Source organism: Nipponia nippon, unplaced genomic scaffold (genome assembly GCF_047370975.1).
Source record: "Nipponia nippon isolate SJK-2023a ecotype South Korea unplaced genomic scaffold, ASM4737097v1 scaffold_5, whole genome shotgun sequence".
NCBI lineage: Eukaryota > Metazoa > Chordata > Aves > Pelecaniformes > Threskiornithidae > Nipponia > Nipponia nippon.
The window spans coordinates 41,951,016-41,962,075 of record NW_028262369.1 but is presented as its reverse complement, the minus strand read 5'-3'; the positions used below and the strand labels follow the sequence as shown (position 1 = coordinate 41,962,075).

Here is an 11,060-nt window from a genome sequence, read left to right as displayed (position 1 = left end):
TATAGGTTTCCAGTTTCAAGAGTTTCTTTTTTTGCAACACACACGTTACAATAGTCAGACATGAGCTCAATTTGTAGCACTAACAAAATAGTCTGTTGGAAGCATAAATCTATCATCAGATGTGTACAACAGAGCTGGATTGTTGTCTGGAGTGATATTTGAGTGGGAAACAAAAACCACAAAAGGAAGGGAAATGAGCTATATGAACAGAAGATCTGTGTTTTATCATTCTCTCTATCTAGTTCATTCTTCTGAGTAAAATTTAGCTATTGGAGGATTGCCTACATCTTGATGATAATTACTTCAGATGTGTTCAGTGCCAAACGTCTCATATTTTCACAGATATCTAACAACAAAAATAACAATTAAATACTTAATCCAATTTAAAACATCTTATTTAAGTATTAAGTGAGCTCACCATTGCTTGCTTTTTTCAACTTAATTATCAAGTTCTCCAGTTCTTCTCTGGATAGAGAAGAGAGAGGTACCTTTTTAAGGAAAAAAAAAACAAACACAACACCACACATAAATACAAGACGTTTTTATTTTTGCTAGTTCTTTAGTCATATGATAAATTGCAACATGTTATGTAGGGACTGAGCTTTAGAACAAATAAATGTACTCACTTGTTTTTCTGGTATTTCTGCTACATCTTTTAAACCTGCATTAATATCTTGAACAAAGTAGACCTTTAAAAATGAAAAGAAATCTGAATCTGTTAATTACCAGGAAGCAAAAAGCTAAATTCTTCAGTGTTTTTATCATAAGGTACATAGCAATAGCAATCCACTGCAAAAGAAGATATTCCAAGTAATTTTTTTTTCCTATAGTCTGATCCTGAATCCCCAGCAGAAATTACTGTTCTGACACATTTTGACAAGACTGAACATGTTCATAAGCGTTAAGCTGTCAATGCTTACTCGACTGATTCCAGAGACCATTTTAAGGTTTCCTAGGTAAAACTAAAGGTGCAATACTGACAAGACAGACAATAAAAAAAGCCATCTTCTGTTTTCTTGAAACAGCTGTTGAGACATACATTCTATTCCTTCCCTCAGCACTGGCTGCAGCTGTCAGCCTAGCTTTCCATAACTCACTGCTAGCTTGAGTGAATCACAGAATCATAGAATCGTCAAGGTTGGAAAAGACCCTTAAGATCATCAAGTCCAACCGCCAACCTATCGCTGCCAAGTCCATCTATACCATGTCTTCAAGCACCGCATCTATCCATTCTTTAAATACCTCCAGGGATAGAGACTCAACCACTTCCCTGGGCAGCCTCTTCCAATGCTTGACCACCCTCTCGGTGAAGAAGTTTTTCCTAATGTCTAACCTAAACCTCCCCTGGCGCAGCTTGAGGCCGGGCTGTTGGCCAGGGCAGCAGACTGACAGCGGTAGGAAAAAGCCTAGAGCCTCCCTGCTAGTTTTGCTTTCCGAGGACAATCTCTCACCAGGCCTCTAAAAGGACTGGCATTGTGAGCGACTGTTCTTAGAGAACGTTTTTGAGAAAAATGAATTCAGCATTTTCGTTTGTAACTAAGAGAACTGAAAAGTTGTAGTGGAGTACAGCAAGACGGGACATAGAAGGTGAGGGGAGTGGAATGTGAATTCCATTTCAGCAAGTACTTATTCAGCTTCCATAGCGTCCTTACTGTAGGGCTTGCTAAGACTGCTGTCTTCCAGTTCCCAGCTGCTGTCAGCACCATAAATTCTCTGCAGAGCTGTAATGTTTAGGGTCTTAAATCTGAGAGGAAATAGTGCTGAATGTACACCGCACTTACTGGCTTTGGCTTCTCTCTTGAATTACATTTTTTTAAATGTTTTTGTAGTTGGTCTTCATATACAGTGCTAAAATCCAAATAGAAAGAAAAGTAAGTATCAGCATTTATCATGTGAACTCTGACAAAGTATAGGAAAAGCATTTACATATACTTACTGTTTTGGATCAAGAGGACACGGAATTCTTTTTCTGTCATTTTCTTCCTAGTTAAAAAGAAAAGTTTTAGACAACACTTCAGCACGCATTCAGTGTTCCCGTTTTAGACAGGCTGTTGAGGGACATCTGAGTTTCATAAGACATCTATTCTGAGGCAGGTGGGTTAACTGGAATGCAGAAACTGAGACAAGAATTTAATATTTAAATGGATTCTAAAAGAATAAACCTATAACGTAATGGCAGTGTTACTGCCGGGCTGAACTGACGGCCCTAGCACACCCAGGGCTCAAGGGAAGGGGCAGACGCTGCCTCTCCCGCCCGCGCTGCGAGGCCAGCTCGGCCCAGGCGGACATGCCGGCCCAGGCCCCCCGGCTGCCGCCGGGCCTTCCCTCCCGCCCGCCCCAGCCCCTCCCAGGGAGCCCGGGGCTCCCCCGACCCCAGGAGCCCAGCGTCCCCGGCCGGAGAAGCGCGCCTGCTGCTCCGCCCAGCAAGGCCCAGTACCTCCTGCTGCCCATGCTCTCCGCAAAAGCGCCTCCCAGGAGCCGGGATCATCTTGCAGAAGCGCTTCTTCCTCTCCACGAAGTAGGCACATCGTCCTGGCACCGGGGACCCCCGGCCCGGCTCTGGCTGCGGCGCCGCCATTGCCGTCCCAGCACCCCCTGCGGCCGCCGCCTCGGCTCCATCTTGAGGCTCCTCCTCCGCGGGAGCCCGGCGCCAAACTCGAAGCGCAAGATGGCGGCGGAGAGTATGTTCAACCGGCCGGTGTGTGTGCAAGTGAGGTGCCAGGGCTGCGAGGAGAGGTGAGGGGCTGGCTTGAACGGCGCGGCGGGCTCTGACTTGGTTTCCTCACCAGCTGCGCGGAAGCTTTATTGTATTATTTAGGAGAAGGGCTGCCGAGCGACAGCCTCCTTCCTCCTCTCTTTTCTTCCTGCCTGGTGCCCTAGCAGCTGCTGGGCGAGAGGCGAGGCCCCGCCGTAGTGCGGGCGGTGGGCTGAGCAGCCTTGTTCTTTGGGGCTGCTTATGGCGGGGCCCTCGGGGGCAGAGGGAAGGGGACTTGGCCGCGGCAAGGCTGGAGGTGGTCAGTGAGAGCGGCAGCGGCTGCTGTGGGCGCCTCGCCAGGGGAGAGGGGCGGAAGGGGCACTGGTAACCGAGAAAACCGGCAGTGGCTTTACCGAAACGCTTTAGGGGCGCGGGGGCAAACGCGTCTCCCCTGCAGGCTACGCGGGTCCGGGATTTCTGCCCCGGCCGGGCCCCCCCGGCGCTGCCGGGCCGCCTGGCCGCGCCGCTGTTCGCGCGTCTCCCAGGCCGCGGCGGTTGCCCCGCGGGCAGGCCCGCCGCCGCCTCCACCACCTCCTCCTCCTCCTCGCAGCCTGAAGCCGGCCTCACCGCGGCCGCCGGAGCACTTCAGCTCCCTCGTTACTGCCCCTGCGGCGTGGGCGAGCCCAGGCGTCCCTCCCGATCGGTTTCTGCCCAGGATCGGTCGATTTGGGCGCACCCGTGTGCGTGTGTGCATGGCTTAGCGCTGGGGTTTGGGAAAGCCCAGGAATACTTTATGTGAAGTGTTTATTCAAAATATAGTATATGTTTATTCAAAATATAGTGCAGTAATAACTCGGTGATATAGGTCCTATCTGGACTAGACAGTGTATGCAGGAGTTAGGGCTACTCTGGCTTGCCTGCATTAGGAAGCACAGAAAGGCTGATGTCTGGGCGTGTGTTCTGTAATGCGAGTAACTTCTCGGATTACTCAACAAGAAGTAAATGAAGACAAGGTAGCACTGTATAAATGGTTATCAAAAGTTTCAGCAATCGTTAATAAACTTCAGCAGGCATTTCCACAGGTTCTAGTCTCTGGACAAAGTTGCAAAACTTCTGCCTTACTATTTAAAGTTTGGTGGATAACAAGCAAGAAAAAAACCTGAGCTGACTGAGGAGCTGTAATGATAACTGAAACTCCAGGGCTTTCGGGTATCTTAATAGTAGTCATCAATAGGAACTTTCTCGATATTTCTGCCTAAATTTTTGTTTTCTACATGTCATCTGATTCCTGTAATGTGGCTATGAATACATGTTATTTGGAGAATGTTTTCTTGATTTGTTACTAAGTTTCATCTTTTTGTATACAGGAGATTAAATGTTCGAGTGAATATTGAGCTACTGTCAGTTTCTAATCCTGTTCATAAAAAGGTTTGTGGATTAGTTATATTTGTGTCATTCATTAAGCATTGCCTGAATTTCATTGTATAAGAGGACAAATAGGCGAAGGAAAAGCAAAATAGGATTTTTAGTATGTTTGTCACTTGACCTTATTTTATTTTTAATATAATTTCTTGAGTAATTTAGTTGGTTTCGTATGGTGGTTGTTTTATAATGTTTTTAGCCCTATCTTTTAGTTTGGCTGTTCATGGGTCTTAGTAAACTTGCAAATTAAAAGTTTTTGGAGACCCTCAGAGGAACCTGAGTTAGAGCTTCAGAGCAGTCTCACTTAAATAAACTCAACACTTATTTAAGAATGTAGAGCAGCAGTTGTCTTTGCAAAGTCCTCATCTTAACTAGCAAAAATGACAGCTAGTATGTGGATGTAAGATTTTGGTTTGTATTGATAAGTGCATTAGTCTCTGGATGTTTGGAATTCATCCAGTGGGGGTAGGAAGGAAGTAATGTACTAAATTTGCAGTAAAAAAATCTTCTTCCTCAGGAAAAATAGCAATGAGATTACGGCTGGAGGTTATAAAATCTTTCTTTGTTGTATGTCTAATTTGCCGCTTAAATTGTACATCCACCTACCATGATGTTAAGATTGGTCATTAGTTGGTTATAGTATTATTGAGTAAAGATTTGTTTGTAAAGGAGTACAGCATTTTTTTGTAAGACTCTGCTAACTGTGACAATGATAATATTGTGTGAAGGAGCAGTTCAGTTAAGAACTGTGTACCAAGTTGCAGCCTGTGTCAGCAGGAGCCTGGAAATCCAGTTGGGTACATCAGTGAGCTATCAGTCTAAAAAGATAACTTCAAATGCTTGGATCAGTTAATGGGACATCAAACCAAGCAGGCATTCTTATCCTACTCAACAACCCGCCCTAGTTGGTGTGGGGTGGCATTAGCTTTAACATAAGCTAGCTGCGTATATAAATCCCTGTTCGTTCATACATCTCCAGCTGAGAGTTTTGTTAATGTTACAGGTATCTGAATTACTGAAGCTTGTTTCAGTTCTATATGTGTACGTGTGCTATGGTCACCTTCAGTTATGTTGGAAGATCTGTCAGGTTTCTACTTATTTTCTTTCCTCTGCTAGGGAATATTACATTCTTCACACAGGTTTGAGCCTCGTTATAGAGAACAGGTGCTTAGGCCTAATGTACCAGGTGTTTTGCCTAACCCCAGCCTTGTAATGAAAGACTAACCTTCACAGAGAAGGCAGTTTTTCCAAAACACTGTGTAGATCTCCACCAAACAAATGAGTTTATTTTTAAAAGCTAAGCAGCATAATGCTACAATTTTTTTTACAAGCCTGCTGGACTTCAGCTGTATCCATTTTATGTTTGCTTTGCAAAGCTTTGTATTCCAATATATAAACTCTTCAGAAGGCGCTTTCTTAAATGTTTAGGAGCAGTATGCTCTGAAAAACTTCCAGTTATGGAATGACGTATTTGTGATCCATTACAGTGGACTGCTAGTGCTACGCTCTATTTCATGATGGGGAAAAATAGCAAATAGTTTTATTTCTGTGAAATGGTGAAGACACATTGAATTTTGAAACCTTTGCTGCTCAGAGGTGAAGGTTTTTACTTGGTTTGTTTTTGTGAGAAATAGTTTTCCTGTTTTTCCCACTGTAATATTTGAAGTTGTGTTAAATGTTAATGTTTTCCACCTTCTGAATTAGTTGCCACAGTTGTATCTTATTTTTGGTTAAACAGTAAAAACATTAAATACTGTTTGCAATATTGGTTTACAGCATTTAAACAACCCTACAGGATGGTTTATGGTATTTTAAATCATATTTAAATGTCTGTCTTTTCAGGATTTAGCTGTTCGATTGACTGATGATACTGATCCTTTTTTCCTTTATAACCTTGTCATATCTGAGGAAGATTTTCAAAGGTAAGTGAAATTGTAATGTCTTGTCTGTGAAACATTTCTAAATGGCAAAAAAGAATGAAGGAATATTTTTAGCTTAGAATGGCCTATCTTAGAATCTAGGTTTTGGCATTTTTCACTTGTGGAGTTTTGTCAGTGTTTTGGCAGTATTGTTCTCTTTGACCAGTTGGTGAAACAGCCAAGTACGGGAAAGCGATTGGCTCAAGATTATACAGATGAGTGACAGAATCCTGATGTTAAGTTCCCTGCGTAGCTACAGTACCACAGTTTATATTACTACTTGCATCTTCTGTTTATCGTAACTACTTCTTATAGACTATTATATGCATGTGAACTATTTCAAGAAATGATTGCAAGAGGAAAGTCTGTGTGGACGTGGATTCACAGACCTGAGCCTTTGTCTTATGTGTTTCTTGCATACTAATTGTACTGTTGGGTCTCATTTTACTTTACCTGCTCAAAATTTGATCATCAGATTTGGGCACCAGGCATGAACAGTTGAGTTTTCTGCTTTGTTGTTTGAGTGTTTTGATTTTGTTTGTGGTGTGTTTTGGGGGGTTTTTATTGTTTGTTTGGGTTTTTTTTGTTTTTTTTTTATTTTTTTTTAAAGACAGATGTGATCAGTGTGTGGATCAAAAGGCAAAAGTAAAATAGTATTTGTAAAACAGATGTGCAGAAGTGTGTTGTTATACAAGGTATGGCTTTGTGCATACACTGTTGAATGTCTCTTTCTGTCTTTGAGTTGACTGCATCTGTGGTGAAGGTGCGCAATTAAATAAACAAGTAGGCAGATAAAGTCTTGATAATGATTGGGTCTCCCCTCATTGTCCTCTGCTGCTTCTGTGTGCCCCTATCGAATAACCTTACCACTCTGTGCTGTAAGGAAGATGCCTACTCAAAGGAGCACATTTGTTTTGCCGGTAACTTTTTTTTCTTTAACTTTTTTAGTGCAGTCCATTTGCAAGAACTCTTGAAAATCAAAAATATCCTCTGGTGATTATTATCCAAGACGTGATCGCATTTCTTCTGTGTTCAGGATTGAAAATAACATGCTAGCGAACTTTAATGACATGATCAGAATTAGTTCTTTCTACTAGTTTAAACAAAATATTTTATAAGAAATAAATGACACTTCTATGTATTGTTAATATATTTTTTTTCCAATCTGTTTATATAGTTTAAAATCCCAGCAAGGTCTCTTGGTAGACTTCTCTGCTTTCCCACAAAAATTTATAGATCTGCTTCAGCAATGCATTCAGGAACAGAACAAAGATATCCCGAGGTAGGTAATAAGTGTGTGCCGTATTACTCTGTCTGTGTGTGTGGTGAGGTCTTAAAATACTTGTCAGCCACTCAGACTGAGAAGTGTCAGCAGAACGAGAATAATTTAACCTTCCCCTGGATGCATCAGGATATCAGTCAGTGGATGTTGCTGGCAAAACCTAAGTCTCAGGAGGACGGAGCAGCGGAATTGATGTCTAGTAATAGTCTCCCCATCTGAGTTGAAGCTGGCAAGCTTCACAAGCTAGCAGAAGTGAGAGGATGCAGCATTGGTCCTTTTTTTTTTTTCTTCTTCTTTTTTTTTCTTTAAGTCTAATGCTAGCAAGCTAATCTGAATTTGATAGACTGAGGTGTAAACCGTTCTGTTTCACAGGAGAAGGCAAAGTTATAAAGCATTCTGACAAGGATTTTTTTCTTTCATTTCAGTGTTCAGATACTAATATGTGAGGGGGGAGGCCTGAGGTCCGCTCTACCCTGTAGTGGCCTTTTCATGTGTTATCTATGTTTGTGTGGGTACTGAGGAAAGCCCTGCCCAGAGTACCTAGCTCCACTCCAACAGTCAGGCCATTTCCTGAAGTATGTACTGTGGGCTATGAATTTTACTAGGTTATAGGATACCTAAGTCAGGAGTCTGTTTTCCTTTTGAACTTGGTTACAAAGGCCTTACATGGCTTTGGACTCCTAAGTCTAAGATGGGCTTCTGAAAATTTTACAAATAAACAAACTGATTAGTTCTGTACATTTATTATTATAAGGTGCAAGCATTTCAGTTGATACTTGTAGTATTAATTACAACATAGGGATTGAATTTCCTAGTTCTTTTTCAAACAAGAACTGGGCAGCCTTTTATTGCACATATAAAAATGTATTTTATTTGAAAATAGCTTGTAGGATCTACAGGTAGTTTCAGGAAAAGAAATATGCTAAACGTGATTATTTTTGATTTTCCCTAGGTTTTTGCTGCAGTTAGTTTCTTCAGCATCTGTTCTAGATCACACACCTGTCTCTTTAAATGTAGTGGAGACCAACCCTTTTAAACATCTTACCCATCTCTCTCTAAAATTCCTACCAGGAAATGATGCAGAAATAAAGAAGTTTCTAGCCAGCTGTTTGAAATGCCTTAAGGTAAAATGAAGGCTTGTCATAGCTGCAACTAGGCCTTGATGCGATGTGTACTTAAGCATTTTTTCAGTCTTAATACTTCAAAAGTATGTACCAAATTGTATGCTCTGGTTTATTTTAACTCATATATGTCATTGCATGCAGTTATTTGGGTGCATGTTATGAAACTAAATTGTTACTGTTATTCTAGCAATTAAAATATTACATGTATTCAACCAAGTGCTGTAATTTGAACTGGCAGAAAATCAGGTATTTTACACATGCAGTGCATGTAATCTGCAGCTGTTGAATGCTTCTGAATGCTTCAGCGTCCTGTGCATCACAGCCTTGTGCCGGTTGCCTGATCAACTGCAAAAGTAAAATACTGTAAACTTGCAGTGTCTTTGTTCGGCAGTTGGGTTTAGGAAAGCACGCGTGTGTTTGTAATTCTAAGGCTTTATGGACTTCAAAGGGCTAGTAGCTGTAAATAGCGAATTAAAATTGTAATGTTGATGCAGTTGGTAGCATGCTAGGTTTTATTTAATGAGAAGTTAATGGTCTCATAGTTTGCTTGTTGCCTGTTTTGGTTTCGTAGCCTGGGATTTGTCTCTCGCATACTGTGCTGTCATGTTTATAGGCACCTAATAAGCTATTTTAATATAAATTTACAGTATTTCAGTTGATTCGTTGTTCGTGCAACTCCTTTGTAAACAAATCTTTATGATAAGATACTATTTCCTTATAAAAACTTGGTGAGAATTCAATTCAGGGTTTTTACCTTGTGAGCTAATGCCTTTTCTTTTAAATGTATTAATTATATCTTATTCAATATGAAGTTTATTCAATAAGATGATTTTTTCCACAAATATAATGGGTATGTGGTTGCTTAGGCAGGGTATGCTGATAAAATGGAAGCTAAATATGACTTGTATTTTGGGAGCTAAGGATTTGACTTGATGTCAATTTGTACACAGGAAGACAAAATGATGTTGGAAGAAAAGCTTAGAAAAACAGAAGAGGATCTTACCAGACAACTCAGCTACACTCAACAGGTAATGTAATTTTTTAACTTTACTGTTGTAAGTTGCGCTTTTTTTAATTTGTGGAAAACGTACCTTCTTGCGGGCTGGTTGGTTAGCCACCACCTAGCCAAGATAATTGACTCGGGAGTGAGTGAAAAGAAGAAAAGTAGTCTACTGTAGCTTTTCTTAATAATGAGTAAAGCGTGCAACTCAAGAATAAAATTTAGTTCTTACAGTACTAAACCAGAATCTTACTTTATTTTGTACAGAAGTCTGTCTGTTATATGCACGCACAAATTATATGCTGAAATTTAGACTTTTCTTAATAATTCCATGTCCTGTTTAAGAAGTAACAGTAAAGAATCATTCAGTACTGACTGAAACGCTTAAATTTTTAAAACTCTGTGCCTTGTCAAACAGAGCTTGTCAGAGAAGAGCCGAGAACTGGACAAACTGAAAAATGAATGGACATCGTACACTACAGCTCTAACAAACAAACACACACAGGAGCTGACAAATGAAAAGGAAAAAGCTCTCCAGGTATGACAACAGAAAAGAATTCACAATATTCTTCTATGTGAATAGTTTCTTGGCTTAATTTTCAGATTCACTGAATAACTACGTAGTTTCTTTGCTTCTCATAGGCACAAGCTCAGTACCAACAACAGCATGAACAACAGAAAAAGGAATTGGAAAATTTGCATCAGAAAAGTATTCAACAGTTGCAGAACAGACTCTCGGAACTTGAGGTCATCAATAAAGATCTAACAGAAAGGAGATACAAAGGAGACTCCACAGTCAGAGAACTGAAAGCAAAGCTTTCTGGAATAGAAGATGTATGACTTAGTAATTCCCATAACCAAACTTACTATTTTTAGAGCATTAACACTGCCTGCCTATGCATGTAATAGAAAATATAGCATATTAAGTTTGTTCAGCTCCTCTTCATTCCACATTAGCCTTACTATTTAGATATATCTGCTTAAATTACTATTACGGGTTTTCTTAAAAAAAAAATAAAAATAAAATGAAATTCCTTCCCAACATTCTAGGAATGTCAAAGAGCAAAGCAGGAGGTGCTGTCACTGCGTCGGGAGAACACTACTCTGGATGCTGAATGTCACGAAAAAGAGAAGCTCATTAATCAGCTACAGACACGGGTTGCTGTTCTGGAACAAGAGATCAAAGATAAAGATCAGCTAGTAATTAGAACAAAAGAAGTATTAGATGCGACACAAGAACAAAAGGTTCCTTCAAGTTCCAAAACTATTTTCTCTAAAGCTCTGTAGAACCTTCTTGATTGCCGTCTCTATAGATTAGCAGCTGACCAGTTTTTATGAATACAGCAAGTAAGCTTTCAAATGTGGTTAAAGATTCTAAATTATGGCATCAAAAATATACTGAATTCAGTCGCTACGGTTTTAATATTGTGGTAGTGGGGTAAAGTTAGTGGTACTTCTTGTCAACAAAAAAATGGGTGAATTGAGATCCTATGTAATTTGACTGAAAAGCAAGGCCTGAATTTCTCGTAAGGATTAGTTCTCAGAGAATTGTTGAGGTTCTAATTGAAATAATAAGCGATGTCTATCACATATATTTATTATAATATTTATTATAATA

General features: G+C 40.4%; 1 protein-coding gene across 3 annotated transcripts in view; it reads left to right on the top strand.

Annotated features, from left to right (window-relative positions):
* Positions 1-2,437: 2,437 nt before the first annotated feature.
* SASS6 (SAS-6 centriolar assembly protein) overlaps positions 2,438-11,060 on the top strand; it is a 14,122-nt gene continuing 5,499 nt past the window's right edge. For all 3 annotated transcript variants that reach the window (XM_087733342.1, XM_009468284.2, XM_087733343.1), the window contains exons 1-9: positions 2,438-2,736; positions 4,063-4,123; positions 5,960-6,039; positions 7,214-7,318; positions 8,271-8,442; positions 9,393-9,470; positions 9,861-9,980; positions 10,085-10,276; positions 10,493-10,687. In XM_087733342.1, coding sequence (XP_087589468.1) covers positions 2,450-2,736; positions 4,063-4,123; positions 5,960-6,039; positions 7,214-7,318; positions 8,271-8,442; positions 9,393-9,470; positions 9,861-9,980; positions 10,085-10,276; positions 10,493-10,687 — 1,290 coding nt within the window. In that variant the 5' untranslated portion in view covers positions 2,438-2,449. The remainder of the gene's footprint in view (positions 2,737-4,062; positions 4,124-5,959; positions 6,040-7,213; positions 7,319-8,270; positions 8,443-9,392; positions 9,471-9,860; positions 9,981-10,084; positions 10,277-10,492; positions 10,688-11,060) is intronic.